The 25,297-nt window shown below is 29.3% G+C and overlaps 1 protein-coding gene and 3 pseudogenes across 1 annotated transcript; 3 read left to right on the top strand and 1 right to left on the bottom strand.

Annotated features, from left to right (window-relative positions):
* The first annotated feature begins 2,614 nt into the window (after positions 1 to 2,614).
* Positions 2,615 to 3,476, top strand: LOC149889046 (uncharacterized). The gene is made up of 4 exons (XM_090087496.1): positions 2,615 to 2,715; positions 2,800 to 2,823; positions 2,909 to 2,932; positions 3,226 to 3,476. Exons 1-4 carry the CDS (start codon positions 2,631 to 2,633, stop codon positions 3,462 to 3,464), a joined length of 372 nt encoding a protein of 123 aa, XP_089943622.1. The 5' UTR covers positions 2,615 to 2,630; the 3' UTR covers positions 3,465 to 3,476.
* A 212-nt stretch (positions 3,477 to 3,688) lies between these two features.
* LOC149889047 (uncharacterized) lies at positions 3,689 to 5,145 on the top strand (annotated as a pseudogene).
* Positions 5,146 to 11,473: 6,328 nt separating this feature from the next.
* On the top strand, positions 11,474 to 12,825 carry LOC149889048 (uncharacterized; annotated as a pseudogene).
* A 7-nt stretch (positions 12,826 to 12,832) lies between these two features.
* Positions 12,833 to 13,460, bottom strand: LOC149889049 (uncharacterized; annotated as a pseudogene).
* Between the last annotated feature and the right edge of the window lie 11,837 nt (positions 13,461 to 25,297).

Genomic DNA, 25,297 nt, shown 5'->3' on the forward strand with positions numbered 1-25,297 from the left:
TAGCGAGTTGATAAGATAGTTGTACATGTCACCCATGTAATGTCGGGCATCATTGAATCGTCATTCTTCTAATTTTCAAGTACGTAAGGGTCGGGAAGTAACATTCCGCTTGATAAAGTTTATTTTTTGTTATATGCATCATTATTGTTTTCTTCTAACGTTGAAAAGTATTCAGATTCACTCCACATTTTCTTTTGCGTGTTTTCTTTCTATCCTGCCAGTGTCCTTCGCGTCCGAAAAAATACAAACGCGCTACGTCACAATGAAATTCATTTATAAAAACTATTAATTCTTTAAAACTTTTCTTATCAAAAAGTTTTAAAGTACTAATAGTTTCTTAAGATTTTGGGGGCTTAAAGTACAACTTAAACCAACCGTAAATTTAATTTATTCAAGATGGCGAATAATAGGGATTTTTCGTATATTTTTATACTTTCAACTTCAGATTACAGCACTTTCCATTAATTTTGAGACCCATGTTTTTATACGATTCTCACTCAGCATATATTTCTCGGCGCTATTACACTTTCTCCCCCCTCCCCCCTAATTTTATGATTTATTCTGATAGAGAATTTTATGTTGATTAAGAATCGTATAAAAACAAAGGTCTTAAAATCAACGGAAAGTGCTCTAATCTGAAGTTGAAAGTACAAAAATATACCACAAATCGCTAATATTCGCCATCTTGAAAAGTGATTTTTTTTTTGTTTAAAAGTTATCCTTTCAAAGTATCAACAGACTGGTTTTTATTTTTTATATTAAAGATTTCGAATAATAGAACAAAGAACCGGTGCGTGAAGTTCATAATCAGGTGTACTGAACGCATTTTTTTTTCTACTAGCAGGTAATGGAATTCAATGGCATTTACTCTTGTCGCGTCAATTTGCTTTAACTGGATTCTTAGTTTGTTAGCTTGAGTGTCTTTTAAAACTTTAGTCAAATAAGTTGAAAAATTCTTTCATTGATTGTATTCAACAATTAACTTTAAAACAAGTTAAAAATTTTTTAATTAAATAATTGTTATGAACAATTGACTTTCTTTCAATACTCCAAGTTAACCCCCCGTGAATTTATTGTCATTATGTTTGTCATATAAAAAGGAGTGCTTCTGAATAGTTTATCTGCTTCTTCATTTATCTACATATCATGGCTCTTTGAAGACCAACAATAGACTCTTTTGACTGACTTTCTTTGACAGAAATAAGAGCAAAATTCAAATACAATATCGAAGCTACAATTCGCTGGTGTAGAACTTATGGTTTACTCGCTGAAAGTATGAATTGTAGTGTATGTAACGTGCCGTGCGCACAGCAAACAAAGAATGGGTCAGTTGATCAAGTTATTTAGAGAAGTCCAGTCAAGCGCTGCAAAAGAACCTTCAACACTATAAAAGGCAGCTTCTTTGAGAAATCTCACCTACAATTGTGGCAAATATTGGGCTTAACTTAGGTTTGAAAGTAGAAGTGCAGATAAGAGCCGGGGATTATCAGTAAGTGATTTAAGGCAGGAGTTAAATATCGGAAACGACAGCACCATTGTTGATTGGAATCAATTTTGCAGAGACATTTGCGTCTCATATTTCCTCAATAACCCTGATCCAATAGGCAGTCCAGGGTGCATTGTTGAAATAGATGAATCTGTTTTTTGTCGAAGAAAATAGCAAATTGGTAGAATAATCCTGCAGCAGTGGATATTTGGTCGGTATGAACCTGCTAAGAAGAAAGGCTTTTTGGTTCCTGTCCAAAATCGCGATGCTGCAACATTACTTCCTATCATACATCAATGGATACTTCCTGGCTCTATTGTCTGAAATGATATGTGCGCAGCATGTAATGATTTGCAAAGTCCTGCTTATTTACATGGTACCGTTAACCACACCCTCAACTTTGTAGATCCACAGACAGGTGTAACAACAAATCACGTGGAAGCTATGTGGTGTCGAGCAAAAGCAAAATTCAAATCAATGATGGGGCCAACTAATCGCTAAATGATAGCTGATTATTAATCCGAGTTTATGTGGATGCAGAGATTTTCCGCACATCGGTTTTTTCACTTTTGGCATCAAGTTTTAACAGCATATCCTGTTTGATATCCTGTGTGCATCAAACGTAACATATATTACAATTCATGCCTAAGGTTGTGTAAATCAAAAAACGGCTATTTTCATAGCCACACAAAATTATTAAGAACATTTCTTGCAAAGAACATTAAGAAAGCCTTTTTTTATTACTCTATGAAAGTTAGTTTTTCCAATTACTTTTTTTCTTTAATAACAAAAAAAAAAATAAAAATAATCGTAAATTCTGTTATAAAACTAAAATTCATAAGAAGTAGGTACGCGGAAATCGCGTTTTACGGAGCCGATTTTTGTGCTAAAATTTTGTTCCACGTTTTTTTCACTTTTTATTAGGTATCATCAGACAAACGTTTTTTTGTGGTGTTTTTTTTAAGAAAAATATATAAACCTAGATATTTTTCTGAAAGAAGGATTAATCTTGATTTTTATGTGGCTTTTTAATGTATGGTTACTAATTTTTCATGGTTAGTTATGGTCCTGAAAATATAGTGTATGTTCTCACATTAATTTATAGTAGAAGAAATGGTATGTCTAAATAATATTACTTGTTAATATGCGTATCAATTATTCATCATTTGCTGTATTAATTTTTTATTACAACTTTTTAACCTTAGGACCGTGTACATATTCTACGATTGGTGAGTTTTAAAAACTTTACCTTCTAATTGTGCATGCATTTTTTATCAATTGCAATTTTTCTTATTACAACTTTCTAATCTTAGTTTCATGTTCATCTGCAACAACTGGTATGTCAAAAAACTATTTATTTTTTAATGTGTGCGATATCTCAGCAATTGCAATATCTTTAAATAACAACTTTTTATACTTAAGTTCCACCTGCTCAACCTTCTGCTGGTAAATTTATGTATTAAAAATGTATCTGAATGGTTACCAAATTTTTATTTTTCCTATTAATATACACTGTTTAATACATTTATATTGTGCTCTAATTTGAATTCTCATAAAAGGAAAATCACTAGCAGTATTAAAATTTTTACTCTTATTAAAAATTTGTTAACTTTTCAATGATTTATTAGTCAATAATTTTAAACATTTAGATTAGATAAACTTTAATAAGTAAAAAATTTGTATTAAGTGTTACATAATGCCATTTGTTACTAAAATAATTATTATTTAATTGCTTTTAGAGCTTACATATGAAGCCTACAGAGTTTACAGGACCCAGCATCCTGGACCCACCAGCCACAAATCATATTTACATCGGATCCGGTTTGGGGGCAAAGATGATCCTCTTTTTAGATGGCCCTATCATCCCCCAAACAGGAGTGATGGGGACAGCAGCAGAGGTACTGCAGAAAGAGGCAGAAGAGGTCGACATAGATGGAATGGTGGCAGCCATTATGTTAACTTCAATATAAACAATTAAAAAGTTAACATGGTGCCACCATTCCTTTATCTTCAATAATATACAATATTAAGAAGGCCTTTTTTTTATTACTCTATGAAAGTTGTGTTAGTAATAACCAATTTGTGTTAGTAATAAACAAAATGACGTTTAAGAATGGAAAAGGTGATCCACAAGGTTTTGTAAATTTTTTAGACAATAAAAAACTACCTCGAGGTATTCCACGGAATCGTGGAAACCGTTTGCACATTCTTTTTCATACTTGTATCATTTCTATGAAACACTATCCTGATTTTCTACATTATCTGACCACTGGAACAGTAAAATGTTTCAGTTTACAACCGATTCTGCGAGAAGCATTTTGTAACGCAACTGCTATAAAACAAATGGGAGTACTTGCGCTGTTTAGTAAACTTCTCAGTGGACCATGGATGACTAAGTTTTATGTATCAGCTGGTAATGCAAGTTTTGATCATGTCACTGGAATCCAAGAGGTAGAAAATGTTTTGAAGGAAATTACTTGTTGCATATCAGATCCAGGTACATTATTTTGTAGAAAGATGGATTTTTTTGGGACAATGCTTGACCCGCATGTTTTGAAACCTATTACAACCTTAGTCCCCATTGATGACCAAGTTCTTGAAACGACTTCTGCTTGTCTTAATGCAGTAAAGGATGTTTTGACAAGTCAATATAAGAGATATTTCTCCCTTACTATTACAGAGGAACTTAAGAAGGAGACAGCTATTGCAAGGCTTCACAATGTTGATAGTGAAGAGTTAATTGGTATGTTTAGTGATTTCAAAGGACGATGCCCTAATGCAACAATTAGTTACATATCTAGCAAATTAAGATCCAAAAAGAATAGACCTACAGATTATCTTGATAATCTTGAGGAGTTGTCTAGAGAAAAAGTAGTTAAGTGGTCTATTTACATGGCGCGTAAAAATAGAATTAGAACTCGACTATTACACAGTGAAATTCGAGCAAAGATTACTGATAGAGAAGCATCTAAACGACAAAAAATGGATGAAAAACAAAAAAGAAAGTTGGAACATGAGCTGCGCTTATTAACTACCAGCGAAATTATAAATTTGTATAAACACTTGCCAAACAACTTGATGATTTAGATGATGTTATGTCTGAAAGAATTGTCGGAAGAAAATTTTGTCATGAATGGTATGTTGCTAATGATTCAAAAACAGTTATTTATGATGGAAGAGTAGAAAAGGTAAACAAGAAACAACAGGATATAATTTACACTATTTCTTATTGGAAGCAAGATAAAACTGATATTGAAGCTGTTGATTGTAAGATGAAAAAAATCCAGCTTGTTGCGGATGTTATAACCGGAGAATTAATATTTTCTTAATTTAAATAAAATTAACTTATATGCATTTCGTAAAAATGAATGGCTTATTATTAATTATGGTATGCAAAATGGGTATCGCAAGTTTTGTAACTTGCAAATATGGTACAACAAGTTTTATGGCTTGCAAATGAGTACCGCAGGTTTTGTAGCTTGCAAATATGGTACAGCAAGTTTTATGGCTTGCAAAACGGGTACCGCAAGTTTTGTAGCTTGCAAATATGGTACAGCAAGTTTTATGGCTCGCAAAATGAGTACCGCAAGTTTTGTAGCTTGCAAATATGGTACAGCAAGTTTTATGGCTTGCAAATTCTTTTAGATAGACAGCTCTGGCTTACCTTCACGTGGTGTCTATTGTTAAAAATGATTTAATTTTATTCATTAATGGAATTGAAAAATTAAAACATTCACTAAAAGCCAAGACAAAACTTAATTACATTTTTTATTTCAAAATACTTATTGTTTTTTTTGTGTTTTTTGTTAAGGTTGGAGTGGGTAATTGGTCCCTTTAAAGGACAAAATGGATGTTCAAACGCATCTTGTAATGTGGCTAAGCAGTTTTTTATTCTAATTTCTCTCTGTTTAAGACAGCATTTTAACATTTTTTGTGAAAGTTGTTATTAATTTTTTTTTTCAGGTTTATGGTGGCAGGGGGAGGGGCGGCATATGCCCCCTCCAAAAAAGACAATTTTATACACCACTAGTTACTAATTTTCAAAGAATAAAAATATTATACTTATTTTTTATAATTTACTCATTTTAGTAAATATTACAATATTTAAAAGAATGAAATTTTGATAGGGTGTGTTAAACCTTACCCACAACCTAACACCCAACTTTAAGATTGACCTGTTATACTCGCTAGTGATTTAGAAGAAAATAATAATAACATGTTATTCATAACTATTATCAGTTTCATAAAAAAAACACTCTTTTATGGAGAAAAAGTGTTTTTTTGTGAGGTGTTAGTGATGGATTAGCACCCCCTCTGGAGCCCTTGATGCGCCATTTACCTAGAAAAAAGTTTAAAATTAAAGTCCACTTTTACACCTATTTTTTGATACCAAGTTATAGATTTTTGAATAAGAATTGATAAAGTTATAACAATTTATGTAAAAAAAAAAAAATTTTGACCACAGTTTTATCAAGAAACCCATATATCGAAAATTTGTTACTAAAAACGTCATAACTTTTTATAGAATTATCCGATTTTCGTAATTTTTTCACCTTTGAAATACTGTATTTGAGGGCTTTCTAATGATATATAACATTCTAGTATTTGAATAATTTAAAAAAATCAGTCCACGCGCTTATAAGAAGGAATCGCATTTTCGCAAGAGCGACACGTTTTATAACTTTATAACTCGATCGTCTGCCTGATAGCTCTGGAAAGAACTTACGCGTCTATATTGAACCAGAAACAGAACCAGAATCAGAAACAGAACCAGAAACGCGTCTATATTGAACCAGAAACATTTCCTTATAGTAAAAATCAGGCTGGCAATGTTTAGCGGTTAAAAACAATATTAACCGTAAAGTTAGTGAATTCAAGATGGCGAATATTAACGATTGGCTAGCCCTAGAGAAGATGCACCAAAAGGTGGTTTAGATTTTTTGAAAAAACGCCGACCTAGAAAGCGCGTCACAAGTTTAGCGCATGCGCTGTTACTGAAATGTTCCGTCGTAAAAACCTCGTGGATTCAAAGTAATTTTTTATTCTAGAGATTAAAATGATGGGAAAAGATTTGGAAGATGTAACGAGTAAGATTTTTTATTATTAGTTTATTATTTATCTATTATTCAAGTATTGAGTAAGATTTTCATTCAATTTATATATTTAATGAAAATAAATTTAAGTGTAAACACATAAATGTTACATATATATATATATTTAAATATGTTCAAATATATACAGATATAAATATAATTGCAGACTTAGGTGAGCACTATGACGCTATACTGATTTAGAGAAACTTGAGGGCTACAATACATACATCGACTGATTTAGGGAGAACTCGAAAGGGAGTTCATAACACATCTAAGGGTTTGGGTTGAGGCAGATATCAAAATAGTTTAATTATTCTTCCTTTTCCCTCTTCTTTTTCATAAAAAAAAACAAAGAAATTTAACTCTATCGTAAGTGTGTATATGTATATATATCTATAGTAATACATATAATGATTTATTTTCTTATATAACTTGTATGCATTTGTATACTTACAAAAGTAATAAAATTTATTTTATTTTTTATCATATTTATTTAGACTTAAACGTCTCTTTTTTGATAATATATATTATTCTTTGTATCTCAGTACATTTAAGATATTGAATCTCAGTTAAAGTCATGTAATCTCTTTTAATTTGTTTAGTTTTAAAAGAAGTTCCTTCGAAAGGTAATTTATTAAAATGTGATTGCAAAGTGAAAATAAATAATATAAACACTCTCAAAGATAAACACACACACAATGTATATATATATATATATATATACTCTATACACACACACACACACACACACACACACACACACACACACACACACACACACACACACACACACACACACACACACACACACACACACACACATCCTGAAGAGCCTCTTGAAGGCGATACATACTGTAGACAAAAAAGTTATTAGTGTTGTTACTAATTAATGTTATTACTAATAATAATAATTATATATATATATATATATATATATATATATATATATATATATATATATATATATATATATATATTATATATAAACATATTAGTCATTTACCTTATTTTTTTTAGAATTTACCAAAGAGTAAATAGGTAAAAATCAGCTATTTATATATCATTCTATAATACAGCATTCGTATTAGTTGTTTATTAATTTTGTTTTTTGATTTTCAGCTAGCAAACAAATAGAATTAGGTAGGTAATCTGTTTTGATTTTATTTTTATTTCTAAAAAAAAATAACATTTTTTTTAACAAAATAACTTCGCTATTTTGATTAAAATTTTTTTTTTTTTTTTTAAAGCTAAAAGGCGTGAGATTCTTGGTAAGAATTAGTTATTTTTACAACCCTTTTAATTTAGTTTAGCTTTTTTGTTTATCTCAGAATCTTTTAACAATTATCTAGTCCAGAAGTCGAAGTAATATGTTAAAATTGCAACCTAGTAATAATTTACTAGTAATTTACTGATTACACATTGTCGGTTGTTACAGATACTAATAAAGATAAATACAAATAATGTAAATAAATAGGCAAATTTTATATTATTTGTCGATACCAATTATATTTAATCAAAGAAGAAAAATGCTAGATTAAATGACAACAAATGCAGTTTTTTTCACAACATAACGATGTTATTTGAGAAGGTTGTATTATAGGGCTCGATAAAAAATTCTTACAAATGAAGTACAGGTACGAATTACTAAATTTGTACCTGTTTTAAAATTTAATGGGAATAAAGAAGATTTATAACTTCTTTATACTCCTATTATAACTCCAAATAATTCCTTGTCAGACATTAAGGGCTGTATTATTAAAGATTAAAAAGGTGTTATACAATATATGCACGTAGAGTGTTATAATATATAGAAGTGTAACAAGCGTTGAAGGTTGATGATCTCTACCCTCCGGAAGAAACAGAGAAGAAGATGATTAGTAAGTGACTGGGGTTGGTATTTGACCGAAGCCTTTGGTTGGTAAATTACTAAAAAAAATAGATTTTTCAAAATATTAAATATATTATTGATTTACTTGTATTTATTAACAATTTGTTAATTTTTTTGGTTGAAAACTGTTGACAATTATCCTTATGTTACTGTTTTTAGCTTTAAATGTTGCTGCACAGAGTTGTGCTGGTATTTCTTTTTTAAATATTTTTTATATAAACGTTTTATTACAGGGTTTTATTTATTACCAGTTTTCGTGAAATTTTCATTTTTTACTATACTATTTACTCTATCTTACAAATTTGAAATTGTTTTTTAGTAAATAGTTAATGATGAAGATAAAGAATATTCTAAAGGTAATTAGCTGTAATATTGATCTATGTTTGGCGAATTAAATAACTTCAAAAATCTTAAAAGAAAATTTAATTGTAGCATCTATATATATTAAGGGAAATTTATTAACAATTTATTTATATTAAAACCCTTAGTTACCAGGACTCTAAGCATTTGAATATTTGAAAAAAATTTGAAACAAAGTAAAAATAATTATAAAAAAGTAATTTCGGTGACATCAACATTGTGTCATATTTCATTTACATCTGCATTGTCAAAACACAAAATTAACACTAATATTTCAGAGTATTTAGAGAAATGAAAAACCATTGTGTTGTCATAGTATGCTATCTCAGTTATACTTTGAAAATCAGATTAAAATTCGTATGTTTACTTTAGGACCTTCAAAAGAGACAAAAAGTATATTTTTCGTTGATCACAGCGTTTCTAATCATTTTCCTTTTTAACACGTAATAATTTTATTGGATATCTTATAGATTTAACTCGTCAAGATTTTGACGTTTATCGTCAAAGCCACCCTGGGCCCAAATCGACGGCCGCTTTTAGAGTTTGGCGGGAAAATGGCGCGGACCGGCCAGGATTTAAGCCCTACCTGCACCGTGGTCATGATCGTCATCGTGGTGGAAGCACCGTTGTAAATAACTTTACATAGGCCTTTTAGGTGTTTAATATTTAAGAAAAGAATATTTATTAATGATTCCGTTTTTTTCTTCAAGGGTGGTACATATTAAAGAGTCTAAACAGCTTAAAAATACAATACATGATAAATTGTAAGTTTATACAAATTAAATAAGTTACCAACCCAGCTAACACAAAACGTTCGAGTACGTTCGAAGAACGTTAGAAACGTTCTTAAAACGTTCTTAGAACGTGCCCGACCGTTTCTAACGTTCTACAAACGTTTCTTGAACGTTTTGTGTTAGCTGGGAATGCCTTCATTATGATTTCCAATTTGACTCCCCTGCAATATTTTTTAGTGGGTAAGTTTAAAAAAACGTCTTAAAATATAGTTATACAAAACCCAACTTTACACATCCATGACAAGTAAATTATGTTATCGACATTTTTCTTTAAAGAATGCTCGATTCCATAAATATTTATAACAACTTCCTGTAACTTTCTATGTAACTTCCTGTAAGTAAATATTTATAACCACTTCCGGTTCCTTTTTTAATTAAAAAAAAAAATGCGAGGAGTGAAATAACAGCCTACAAAAATTTTAGGTGATTGTTAGTCACAGCGTAAGTAAACTTAACCTTAAATTGCCAACTATCAAAAAAATAGAATCTATGACAATGTATTGAGACAAATAATTTTGGTTTCGAAATACATTTGTGGTATTGCTCTTTGTTAGGAGGGTATTATTATTACTTTTTTTTTTTTAACGATTTAAACAAAAACTTATATTGATTTTAATCATTTTGTTCAATTTCAATTTGCAATCAGGTTTATATAATTTAATTTTGTACTTAAAACCTCGAATGCAATTATGTTAATTTAAACACATTGTCGTATACGGAACTGGTATTCCGAGCACGCGATATATATATATATATATATACCTATGGATAACGAGTCCAATGCTCTAACCACTGCGCCAACAGCTGCTTAAAATTAAGTAATGTGTGTGTATATATATATATATATATATATATATATATATATATATATATATATATTAGGGCTCTACGAATCGAGTGTTGCTTCGATTCGAATCATATTTTTATTTGCGATTGTTTCTTTATATTTTCAACGCTAAAATGCTATTAAAATGTTTTTTTAAGAGGGGCGTTAATTAACCGAAAATAGTTGTAATACTGTTTTTAAAACAAACGCTGAATAGAATTTTTCTGGCAATAGAATTTTATTCTTTTTGCGAGAAAAATATTTGATTTGGTTTTCCTCAGATTGCTACAAATCAAGACCTGCTTCAATTCGGTACAAAAGAAATCCCGATTCGCAGGGCCCTATTATATCTATCTATCTATCTATCTATCTATCTATATTTGGGTATGGGGTCTCTTGGAGTCAAAAATTGTACTTCAATCATTGCAAAACCATTTTACCGTCATTTTTATTAACAATAGTAGAGTATATGCTAAGATATATATTTGCTATAAACCCCTAACGTCTTACACCACAAAAAGGCTATACATAATTAGTATGCCGATATCAAATAAGGTGTAAGCAGTTCAATGTCAATATATAAAGCACCATGACACAAACATATCAATTAGGGGAGTTTATACCAGTATCAAAGTGGCCGTATATATGTGCTTAATAAAAAAATTACCTGCCACTTAAATGGTATAAACGTCTATGCCTATAGTTAAGACATAAACACTTTAAAATCATAGGTGCCACTATACGTAAAATAAAAAACAAATAAAATAGGTTATTGAAATAACACTGTGTAAAAAAGGTACGTAAGAAAACCTTGGATGATTGCAACACGCTAGCCGAGAACCAAAAGGCCAAATGTCCATCTTGTGTTTTCGAGAAAATCGAGTTAAAAATTATAGAATCTATAGACCAGTTGCAAATGTTTACTTTTTTGCCGTAAACTAACGCATGCGCAGAAGTTGGTAAGCAAAAAATATAAGATTAACAAGAATTCTAATTCGGACAACTTAATAAAGTTTCATCTAAACCATGTCTTCTTACTTCTATTCTCTTGCTAATCATGACAAAGAATTTTATTTGAAGAAGTTGACATTAGAAAATAATGTTTCGCTTCCCGATCCTTATGGTATCGAAGAGAAATTTTGGAAAAACAATGTTAGTTTGTTTCCTGAAGTCAGTTATGGTGATATATACACATATTTAGTAGAATCACAAAGTTTATATAGCAGAGAAAGTATAAAAGCGTATAAATCCCTTGAGGCTTTTAACTATTTTGTCTGTGGACACATGCAAGATGTTTTTTATGCTGATTTAAATGAAGAGTCTGAGTTTTGTGCCTTAAAAACAAAGGTAAAAAAACAATTTTAGTGAAAGCTAAAATATAACTTATATTTTAGATATATGATATATGACTACAATAAATTTTAAACCAAATTAATGTTGTTATTTTAGGTCTTACCAAGTCAAAGACAAGGGAAAAAAACAGCAATGTACGATGTTTGGATTTATGTTCATAAATCCAAAGGCTATATTTTAAATGGAAACTGCAGTTGTGTTGCTGGGTATGTTTACTTAAGCAATTAAGATTGATTTTTTTAGTAACATAAAATGGGAACTTAACTTATTAAAGTTAACATACCCATAAAGTTTGGTTTTTTTAACAACATAAAACTTTATTATGATTATTTAGGATTGTATTATGATTATATTATATTAGAATTATATTAATTCAGATAATTTATAATGATTAATTAGAAATAATAATTAATATAAATGAAAATCTAAGTTTTTAATAACTTATATTTTAGATTTGGATCAGCTTGCAGTCATATCGCAGCTCTACTTTTTAAAGTTGAAGCCTGTATAAGACTTGAAATCAATAAAACTGCTTGTACAAGTTTACAATGTGAATGAAATCGATCTAAAAAGCATGTTAGTCCTTCAGCATTAGCAAACATAAATTTTAGCTGCCCGAAAAAAAAACAATTGCCCCTACATAATCAATTAGCCAAGAATGCTGATGAAAATTGTTATTCTTATAAACAGTATGCTGGTATTTCAAAGTCCAAGTTTAATGAACTGAAAGAAATAGGACTCGATGCTGCTGTTCTAACAAGTATTGATGAAACTGATGAAAGGTGAATCCCAGAACCTTTGACATATCTATTCGAACCATTCAAATCTAGTCCTCCCTGTCTAAATACAGATAAGATAATGTAACTTTAAGATTTATCTTGTAATAGATTGTTAATTGTAGTATGTCTCAATATATACTTTCCCCACATATAATATATATTTATATAATTTTATTAAAAAAGAAGTATTCAAATACTATTTTTATATTTTAAATAGAAAATTTATAATTGTTCAGAATTGCTTGATAATTGGTTAAGAAACAATACTTTTGTTTAAATTAACTATTGCACAAATTGATATCATAATATCGTTCAATAAGTCAACTTGTGTTATAGGAATAACACTTGAGAGTATTTAACAACTCTTTAATCTTCCAATAACACGTTCGATGTGTATTCTTAAGTGAGACAATTTTCTAGATTCCTCAACTTCCTTAGCAGATAACTGTTTTTTACCTTTTGTGAATGAAGGCCTGTACAATGTTGCACCTTTTAATGCTAACTCCTTTTCAATAAGAAATCCTCTATCAGCTAGGATACTGTCTCCACATCCTACAAAATTTAAAAAACCTGATTTTATCGTAATTTCTTTATCAGAAATTCTTCCACCCCAACCATGTGATAAAAATGTTATTGCACCAGCTGGGCTAACACCAATCAGGTATTTAATAGTATTTCTGCTTTTATAATTTGACCAGGTGATAGCTCGAGCTTCTAAATTATTTGGGCGCTGTATAAAAATCTCTGTACAATCAATTATGACAATACATTCCTTAAAATTCAGAAATTGTGATGACATATTCTGTCGTATTGCTGTTTGCGAAGGCCATATAATTAGATATTTAACTTTTTCACCCATTGCAGGGATCCAGTGTCTTAAAATTTTGACATTTTCTCTGCTGATATTAAATCGGTACGAGAGATCTCTATTTGATAAACCTAGTCGTAGCTTCATCAAAAGTAGGAGGAAGTGATTTTCATAGCTCAGGTCTTTTCGCACTTGTGTGACATTTTCTATGAAAAGAGAAAGGATCCAATTGAATATATTTCCGTTTTTTAGACCAATCATAAAGTTTAAATCACCAAAATTAAGTTTCACTGAATGAAAATCGCATGCTGCTCTTCTTTTCCAGTAAATTAGTTTCTCTAATAATTTTAAATTTTTTGTTATCTGATTGTTAAGTTTTTCTTGAATTAATGATGCAATTTCTTCTTCATTAGTTTGAGTTCGTAAAAATATAGATTTAATTAAATGAACTATAGTTTTATAGAAAATACTGAATTATTTATAAATAAAAACAACTAATGCTATAAGTATTAGTTTTTAGTAATTTTATCGACAACAATTTTTGGGTCTTCCATTACAGTTAATTCAGCTTCAGATAATTTATTATCTTTTCTGTAATTTAGTTCAATCTTTCTATGTTTTCGATTAACTGATCGCTCGTGTCTTTTAAACTTTTCGTTTGTATTAGTTTCAGTTTTATTGAAAGAAAATATGCTGGGAACGTAGTCAGGGTGTAATGGATCGTTTGATTTCTTTCCTATAAGATGTTTTTATTAAAGACACCCTGTTTTGTTTTCATTTCAATAATGTTTTGTTTATTTTCTTTTTGCCTACCAACTACTGCGCATGCGTTAGTTTACGGCAAAAATGTAAGCATTTGCAACTGGTCTATATACACCCTGGAATATTTTTTTAAATTCTTGTGACTAGATTTAGTAGACACACACCCCATTTAATATTGAATATTTATTGATAATAGTGATCGACCGGATCAGATATTTTGCCGGAACCGGAACCAAACCGGTAATAGATTCTAAATATTCCTGACCGGAACCGGAACCGAAAATAAATCCAAACCGGAACAGGAACCGAAACCGGAACCGAAAATAAGTAATATATTTTTAAAAAGTTAGTTCTAATTTAAACAAAAATTAATGTAGTAAAAATAACTAAAATTTTACATTTTTTTTTAAAGTTTTTCCGAAACCCAAGGCATAGAGAAGCAGTTAGACAATCCAAAAAAATCATTTAACACTTAAATGATTTTTTGGATTGTCAAAATGCACATTAATCGTTTTCCCCTGCTCGAAGTTGCGCAATAATTTTTACAATGTGCGAAAAAGATGAGCTGCAGGAGCCAAATTCATCTTTAGGAGGTTCAAAATTGTCCATTTGGATCATGACAATATGTTTAAGAAAATGAGCTGGTAAGAATCAGAATGGTGTAACTTCAGCTCAAATAATAGCGATAAAAACATTACAAGATATGAATATTAATTTAAAGTTAATTTAAACAAGAAAATTAATTAGTTTTCAAACAAAGCCAAATTTTATTAACATTAATTCTCAAGCTTAACAACTAATTTAAAAATTTTTTTAATCATTTTTATCAAAATGATCATAACGGTATTATGCTAAATAAAGCTTTATAATATATATTTTCGGCTGCATTTTGAACCGGAAATCCGGCCGGAACCGAAATCATAAATATACCCAAAACAGGAACCGGAATTTCGGTTCCAGTCGTAATTTTGGCCGGAAACCGGATCCGAACCGAATTCCGGTCGATCACTAATTGATAATAAATTGGAAAAGCATAAAAACGTGGAGATAACGCTATGCGGTTCTTGGCTGACAATCAAGTTAAATAATTTAAGCAATATCTAATATGGTGTTACTAGCAAATTCTGTTAATGTATTGAAATTGGAAGTTGAAGATGGCGTAGCTACAACATAGCAAACGTATGCAATGCCGATTTAAATAGCAGGTCTCAGTTCTATGAAAAACACGGTGTTCCGGGTGTCGTTCTCACAGGCATGTCATGTATTTCTTTGGTGAGGATACCGTTTTATGCTTCGATCATATAAACTGATAGATACGCCTTACCGTAATTTTTATTAACACACTTTTGAAGCCAACATCTTTTAGTGCGTGACGTCACGTTTGGGCATTTAACAATTTGTAATATCGGTTTAGGACATAAATAACTAGATGTATTTAACACTTTTTAACAAGTTTTAATATTTGTTATGTATATTATTTTGTTTAAATTTAAATTTTCGAATAGAATATAGGTATATAACGAAAATGGTTGCATCATGTTCTGCATATAATTGCACTCAAAGATATACTAAAGGGGTTACTTTTCATGGGTAAGTAGCCACAAATTATTCTTAAACTAATTTCCTATCTTATATTTTTGAAAACAAATTAGTTTATTATATTAATGCAACTATTAAATACTTTATTTTATTATTTTTTTTTGATAGTTTTCCAAAAGATGTGGAATTAAGGAGGAAATGGATACAAGTTATGCGGAGGGATGGTTTTACCCCTAGTAAACAATCTAAACTTTGTGGTAAACATTTCACTAGTGACTGTTATAATGAAAGTCCTTGGAGTTCACAAAAGAAATTAAAAAATGATGCAATCCCTTCTATATTTGATTTTCCAACACATTTAAGAAAAATTAGTAATCCTAGAAAACCATCAAAAAACAGACAAAATATTATTTCAGATAATATCACCAATGATTTAATAAAGTAAGTCTATTTTACAATAATATAACTATACTTTTATAATAGCATACATTTATTTAAAATGTTTGAGTTTAGTTTTTGTAACATATAATACCTATATATTTTAGGAACAATAGTGTTGACAATTATATCATTAATGTTGACAGCAATATCACTAATGATTCGATGCAGTAAGTCTTATGTAACTGCTACTTTTACAATGGCATATATTGATTTAAAATGTTTAAGTTTACTTTTTGTTACATAAAATACCTATATATTTTTAGGAAGATTGATATTGAAAAATGTCAAATCAATCCTACTACCAATGGTAAACGGTATATTGGTGATTTTGATGAAAATGATATAATAACACCAGAGAATAGTAAAAAGTTTTTAAAATTAACTATAAGTAAACTTGCTGTTAAACAGAAGACAATTAAAATGCTTCAACAATCCAAGCGTCGTCTAACAAAAAGGATTAAAGACTTACATTTATTTCTTAGTCATCTTAAATCAAAAAGTATGATTTCTGAAGAAATATCAACTACACTTATGGTATGATATATATTTTGTGATAAGAATAGTTATGAAACACTTGCATTTCTTGACTCTTTTGACCATAATTGCTGTTTGTCTCTAAAATATTTGTGACTTTTTTAGTTCTATCTTAGCCTTTATTTTGTTTTAGCTGGCCTACTGTTAAAATATGGTTTTAATTTAAAAAATTTTTATGATATAAAATTTACTACATTAATCATTAGCCAACAGTTAAATTCAAACCATATAATTACAGTAGGAATAGTTTTATTTACTGGTGATAACAGAACAGGTTTTAATTGTTTATTTATCATGTTATATATACTGTGTGTTGCTATTTATTTTTATTGTATGGATATATAAATTCATTTGATCTATTTAATTGTAGGGAACTATGTCTGAGTCTACAAAACAATTATTTTGTTGGATTTTACAAGGAAAAGTTAAAAAGCATTACCCACCAGAATTAAGGAGCTTTGCTTTAACATTAAATTTTTATTCTGCTAAAGCATACAGTTACGTTAGGAAAACATTTAATAATGCTCTTCCTCATCCACGAACTATACAAAAATGGTATGAAAGTGTTGACTGTTCCCCTGGATTTAGTAAAGAAGCTTTAGTTACTCTTCATAGCAAAGTAAAAGAGGCTCAGAAAATTGATCAACGTGTTGTGTGTTCATTGATGTTAGATGAGATGGCCATTAGAAAAAAAATTGAATGGACAGGCCATAAATTTTCTGGTTATGTTGATTTTGGTGCTGATATTAATAATGATAATTTACCCGAAGCAAAAGAAGCTCTAGTTTTCATGGTAAACTGTGTGAATGGACGCTGGAAACTTCCTGTTGCGTATTTTTTAATTGATGGTTTAGGTGGTTATGAAAAAGCTAATATTGTTAAACGTTGTCTACAATTTATTTATGAAAGCGGTGTGGAAGTCATATCACTTACATTTGATGGAATTGCTTCAAATATTAGTATGGCAAATTTTTTAGGATCCAATATTTCTATTGAAAATATGAAGACTTGGTTTCCTCATCCTATATCAAATCGTCCTATACACATTTTACCTGATCCTCCACATATGTTGAAGCTCATAAGAAATACATTAGCAAGTAGACCAGCAATCTATGACACTAATGGAAATTCTATTGAGTGGTCATACTTACAGAAATTAGTAGATATACAGAATAGTGAAGGTCTGCACATCGCTACAAAAATTAGAAATCGACACATTGACTGGACACAAGAAAAAATGAAAGTGAAAATTGCAGCTCAGACTTTCAGTTTAAGTGTGGCAAAGGCATTAAAGTATTTAAGACAAACAAACCACCCTTTAAATTTTAAGAATAGTGAACCAACTGAAACTTTCATTACAAATATTAATGATGCATTCGATATTTTAAATAGCCGGAATTTACTAGCCAAAAATTTTAAGTGTGGGATACAAAATTGGAACAAAGAAAAAATATTCTTACGAATTGATCAAATAATTAAATATCTGAAAAGCCTTAAAGAATTACCAAATGGACAATTTATGTATACAGCAGGAAGAAAAATGGGTTTTCTAGGCATGATAATTAGTCTGAATTCTTTGAAGTCAATTTATGAAGAAAATGTTTTTAGCAATGAACCAATATTGAAATATGTTTTGGCATATAAATTTTCTCAAGACCATCTTGAAGTTTTTTTTAGTGCTATTCGTAGTCGCAGTGGTCATAATAACAATCCGACAGCTCGCCAATTTGAAAGTGCATATAAATGTCTTTTGATTCATTGTGAAGTGACTGGTTCTCAAAATGCAAATTGCTTAGATCAAACACCAATATCAATTTTAACTGTAAGTAGCAGCCATAAGTCTCAAATTATACCATCAGGAATTCAATGTTTAGATGCTAATTTAAAGGATGGTAATGATATTTTTGAAAATCAGTTAAATGATCATATGTATTATAAGCTTCCTGAATTTGAAACACTGTCATTTTACGTTGTTGATGTTGTAAGCTACATTGCTGGGTTTGTAGTTCGGCAAGTTATACAAATTGTAAAATGTAGTCCTTGTATTTGTGCTTTAACTTCAGATGAAAATACTTCTACACTTGTGACTCTGAAACAGTTTTCCTTAAATCCAAAGAGCGGCCTTATAAACGTATCACCTGACGTTATTTATTTATGCAAGTTGGCTGAAAAAGAATTTAGAATATTTGAGCAAACAGATAATTTAAATAAAAAGAACTTAATGGAAATATTAGTAATCAAATGTTTGCGTAATATGCACAAATCTGTTTTTAAATGTTTGCATGATCATATGTTTGATGAAGATCCTCAAGGTAATCATGTAATATCTTTAGTCAAAATTATTATCGCTAAATATTTAAAGATACGATTGCACCACAAAGCCGACTCGATCAACGATTTACGACATTATAAACGTATACGAAGTGTATTAACAAAGCAAATTTTATTTTCGAATCAATAAGAAGTTAATTTGTATATTAATGTAACGCATTATATAACACATAACTTTGTATTAACTGTTATGTTTTCTATGCTAATAAATTTATGAATGCATTTAAATTTTATACAAAATAGTAATAAATTTAATAATAATGTTTAATAAAAAATAATAATAAGATTTAATACAAAAATTAACATTTAATGTTAAGTTTTCTATTCTAAAAACTTTATTTCGTTTCTATCGTGCTTTTTTTTTTTTGCCCAAACGTGACGTCACGCGCTAAAAGATGTTGGCTTCAAAATAATTTACGCGCGGCGTATCTATCAGTTTATATGATCGAAGGTTTTATGCAAGCAGCAGGTACCTTTAAAAACAATTTTTTTTTTTAAATAGTAACATTTAATGTATAAGCAATTTCAAAGGTGAACATGGAGGCCATCCAAACTTCCAAATGATATCTGTTGTACCTTCTTCATCTATAATATCTCTGTGATATCTAAAATATCATATTATTGAAGAAACTTAGTTAAATTTTTTTCTTAATAAAAACATTAAAAAAAATTATTCTAACTTACCTGCTATAGAATTTTTTAATGGATTTTCAAAATTTACTTTTTCTAGTAAAACCGGTTACTTTGTGTAATGCCATTGGTGGTATTACTTAATTAACAAAGCATTTGAAGAATTGCAATTTGTAGATGGGTGATGATAGGAGGTATCAAGGTATAGTACTAAACGGTAGGGGTGATTGATTTCTTATATATAAAAAAAGCATATGCGATGAAGATTACGTAGAAGATTAGTGTAATTTAATTGATTCACGGTTGCTAAGTAGCAATGTAAATAAAAAATAGTTAGGGTGTTAGGGTTAGGGTTATGCGTTAGGGTAATATATTAAGGGTTATGGCTTATGTGTTGTTGTTTAGCGCGCGATTTGTGTTAGCAGTTATGGCATGCAATCGCCCGACGTGGCTTTCGTACAGGTCGTTGTGGGAGTAAGGGTTAGTGTTGTTTAAACGTAGACGCGCGCGCGCGTGTTATATTAATATTAAAAAAATATTTCGTGTAGAAAATAAATTAAACTGTTTATGTTTGATATTACCTTTTTTTATATTTGAATTTAAAGTATGTGCGCTGACGCAGATTAATAATCTGTTTTAAATAAAAGGATTATATATACGTAACGCTTTTAATATGATATAAAAACAATTTTTTTTAAAAAGAAAACAAAAAATTAAAAAAAAGTGTTTATGTAGGTTAAACGGAAATGGAATGTTGGGTGGTAATTGAGAAAATGAACACTAAGCAAATTTTAAATAATATTAAACGTCGAGCTAAACGGGCTGAAAAGTTTAAACGTTTGAAAAGAATTAAAAAATATTTTTTATTAACTGAGGCATATTGCGTCAATAGGTAATTATTTGTGCTGTTGTTTATTTTATAAAAAATGAATGAAAAGAATATTATGTTGTAAATGTTAATAGGCAATTGTATTTGTTTTTTTTAGATAAAAACCGCTTTTCGTTTCGGAAAATTGTATTGGAAGCCTTGTCTAGCGTATTGATTATATGAATAAACATGCTATATTTTGTAAAAAATAGTCTTTTTATTTTTTTACGTTGACAAGAGATGGATGTGTTGGAGGAGCTGAAATATTTGAAATTAAAATAGATGCTAAGCGATTTACAGCGACAGTGGTTATCTGAAGCGCGTCATGTAATATTAAGAGCTCAGTACGATAGTTTGTATCAAAAAATAAAATACGAACCGTTTAATTATTATCGCGTGAGTTTTGATGAATGGTGCGAAGCTAAACGACAACTGTTGATTGACAATCGCATCGTATTAATGAAAGAGGAAGACAATATTAAATTGGACGAAAACTATTTATGGAAATATTTATTTTATTTGTGTTTATGTGAAAGTTTTGAAAAATATTGGCAGCAAAAATTAACTATTAAACCGAGTCGACAACAATATTCGTTAAAGCAATTTAAACAACGCTTAGAAATTTTAAATATAATCCGTAACATAAAAGATCAATACAAACAATGGAAATTTGAAAATCCGTGGAATGAATATTTTAACGAAGTTTGTTTGTTGGCGAAAGAATTTCAAAATAAAGTGAATAACGAGGATTTTAACTTGTATTTGTTGTTTCCGCATTTGACAAAAGGATTAAATTTAACGCATTTGCAGTCAAGCTATAGAAACTTTTTAGTGAACGAAATGCTATATCATCATGTGTTATTTACGTTAAATACGCCAGAATTAATTTATGACATGTTTCAAAAAAACAAAATAAAAGGCGAATTGAGCACGGTACAAATTAATTCTACGGTATACATTTATAAGCCGGATGACAAAGGAGTGTGTTTATTGAATTGGAAACTAAAATATCCGCATGCGTCAAGATGTATATTTTTTAAACGTAATTATAAATTGGATTGTGAATATACTTTGATCGAAGGAAAGTATTTTTTAAATAACAATGGAAAAATAATACCTGTATGAAAGAAATATAAAAAGTTATTTATATTATTATGTTTTTTATTTCTGTCCAAATTTTAAAAAAATAATAAAATTACAATTTTCTAATACAATGACAAATAATCGTAATGAAAAAAAAATATATATCAGATGGTAAGTGTAAACGTTGATACTGGGAGTCCTTCGACGGCATTGACTTTGTTACTGGTTAAAATATTACCTTTTTTCCTGTTTTTGATGCTATCTTGTTCGCTTTCTAATCGAGCGTCTTCTTCCACATGGAAAAGATCATAACTAATTTCTCGCACTGTTAGCTCTTGATTAGGAAATTTTCTATAGGATTTGCCTTTATGTTTAAATTTGGTAAAAATCATTTCCCATGTTTTTTCCTGTTTTGAAATAATATAAGGCATGCAAATATCTACAATATAAGAATTATTAATTTCATTCGAGTCGGGAAAAAAATAATGATCATATCTTATTTCGCAAGTTTTGTTTTTAAAGAGGAATGTTTTTTCCCCTACTTGCTCTTTAGCAGCAGCTCTGTATAAAAAAATGGATTGAGGCTCTTTTTCTAAAAAACTAGAAAAAAAAGTGTCATTAGGGATACTTATGTTAAATGGAGTTGGTTTTAGTGCAAGATTAAATGTATGATTGTTGAAATCAAATTGTCCAATTAAAGTGATAGGACCTTTTTGGTAAAATTTACCGCATTTTTCAAAACATTTACCGTCTATTAAATACAATGTTCCAGCCGCTAGCGTAATCCATGATGGATCCAAAGTAGGTTCACGTGCTGGTGTGATTGTGCGTAATTTTTCCATGTCTTGCAAAATGCTAACACTTGGTAATTACTATGTAATGTGTTTATGAAAAAAAAAAGAATGAATTTATATTTCAATAAAAAGGTGCTGACAAATGAACAAATTTAAATAGGTAAATTGGATTAACGTTGTTTACCGTAAAAAATTAATTCGATATGTTCTAGAATCAGTTGAATTTATATAGAATTGATGATTTCAACACATTTTTTACTAATCTTTTATAATGCTGGAAACTATGTTTAAAATAGAGTATGAGTACAAAATAAAAGCTTTTTATAATAAATTTTCATATCGTTTAAAGCGTCATTCTTAAATTCTTCAAAACAAATAATATTTAATATAATTTACTACATACTTGCTCATTACTTCAAATTAAATTTCAATGGCTTCTTTATATATCCTCATACCAGTTTATTTCTACTAATTAAACTTTAGTTTTAACATGTATAACTCTTTATTAAATAATACCTGTATTCTATCTTTCATTGTTACTTATAGTTAGTTGATATGTATTTGCCGCTTACTTTAAGTCAGCTATATATTTCCTGCTAATTAATTTGAAATCTTGAATTACAACAACAGGCAAATATATGGTAAAACATTTAGTTTGTATAACTGTCAATTGGTACATTTTCATGTAGTAATTCCTCCTTCCATTTATAAAACACTTTTAACTATTTTAAACATAGTTTCCGTCATTTGATTCATTTTCATGAAGTTATTCCCTTCCATCTATAAAACATTTTAAACCGTAAACAAATTTAATATTTATGCTGATTGCTAATATTTTTATTCTTACCAACACCTTTTTTGAAACTTCCGCATTTAACATTGTTAATTCATTTATTTTAAACATAGTTTTCAGCATTATGCTTCGATGTTCGCCCCTCTCTCTTCAACATATCCTCAATTGCCGATTTTGGAGACAAATTGAAATTTTTTTCATTATTTTCTTTTATACTGAAGTAATAACTAACATTTCTTTTTTGACAGCTTTAAAGTTTATTTGAATAGTTTAAAGGTATCATGGACTCATTCTCTTATCGTTTATAAATTGAACCCTGCGCTGCCAAGATGTATTTAATGAAAATAAAGATTTGTGTCAAGTGTTTGAATGGCATCTAGTATTTTTATAGCTCTTAAAGTTATTAAACATGATTCATGCATGCATTTTTCTAAAATCTATAATATATATCTATTGTACTGAAATGTAATTTCCTTTTTATATAATTCTTTTTATAGTTAAGAGACAGTAACCACTTTCTATTTTGATATGATTTCACACTGCCTTCTACAGTTTGAAATTAGTTTCATACCATTTCATTAAGAGATTATCATATATCAGCATCTAACTTACATACTTTAATTTCATTCATTTCTGTTTGATAAAATTATACTCTATATTTCAAACGAAGATTATTCTTTCATTCCTATTTTTTCTCTTAACAAACAATTTTTCCTGGTAAAAGGTTTGCTGGTAGCATGCATAAAGCTTTAACAACTTGTAATTCTACTCCACACTTAACATTTCTGTCAAGTTTAATCTAATCAATTATTTAAGATCAGTTAACTGGTTATCAACTCTTTAAACTGATCAGGATTTATTGCAAATTTTCTTCGTTTTCTTCAGCAACATTCATGGATTTCTAAATTATGTTCTTCTTATGATATGTTATTAGTTGATTTTGCAAGGTTCGAATGTGTATCATTAGTACTCTCTTTTGTAAATCGCAACAGCATATTTCGCATCCCATATCAAAAAACTTCACGTTAAATAATCGACGTCATTGACTATTGGAAGATTATTCCTCTAACTCTTCAGCAAGAACATCCTAATTTTGTTCTTTTTTTTAATTTTTTGACTTGCCTTACTTTAGCAGAGCATTTAGTAAATATTTAGAAATTTATCTCAAATATTAATCAGTGTTCTTTTCTTCAATCCTTTGTCAGTTCGTAAATATTTTATTTGATTCTTTAACAATTGCAACAGTGAAAGTAAATACTTTATTTTTTAAATTTTCATGCTTAAGTAACTTATATTCTCGGTAAGGATTTGTTATATTGCACAGTTAAGCTCTTTACTAATTTTGTATTTTGGTTGACACTTTGAAATGCTAATTTAGCGTATCGCAAAACAAATTTTTGTGTTACAATTTTATATTTAGTATTTAAAGGGTATCAATTATTGCTTTGAGAAGTAGTTCAATTTTTATATTACAAACGCATTTTAATTATTTTGTAATTTAACTTTTATCAAGACCATGACTTTGTGATGCCTGAACAGACATAGATGACGCTGGTTTCGCAAACAAACATTCTAAACAAGCTGATATTTTCCTAAATGCAGTTAATATTTTTAAAAATCACGGATATATACAACTCTTAATTGTTCTACAACATATCATGACAAACAAGCGGATGTTGCTATAAAATGGTTATTTTTAAAACACTTAAACACTTGCAAAGAATTTCAATCAAATGACTTTTGAAAAAAGGTGAATCTTTATTTTGTCAGTGATCAAAATAAATATTGTTGCATCAGACGCTTTGAAGATTTATTCTTTGGTGTTGCAGTTTCATTATCACATTATACCGGCATCGCCTTGATTATTGTTATTTATTACTATTTCCAGTATACAAAACAGTATACATATTCCAGTATACATTTCCAGTATACAAAACACGTTAACAGTCGTTTCGTGCAAAGCGTATCCGTCATTTAACCTATTGCTTCAAACGATTCAGGAAATCCTTTTGTAATAAAATCATCCTTGGCTCGAATAATATTATTTGTGTGATTGATTTCGTTTCAGCTTTTAATCTTCAATTGCGACGTATAACGTCTTTTGTTTTGTAAAACAATTGGCAGTTCAACTTCAA

Source organism: Hydra viridissima, unplaced genomic scaffold (genome assembly GCF_058129835.1).
Source record: "Hydra viridissima isolate aposymbiotic clone 2 unplaced genomic scaffold, HvirCarnegie_v1 scaffold_5, whole genome shotgun sequence".
Lineage (NCBI taxonomy): Eukaryota > Metazoa > Cnidaria > Hydrozoa > Anthoathecata > Hydridae > Hydra > Hydra viridissima.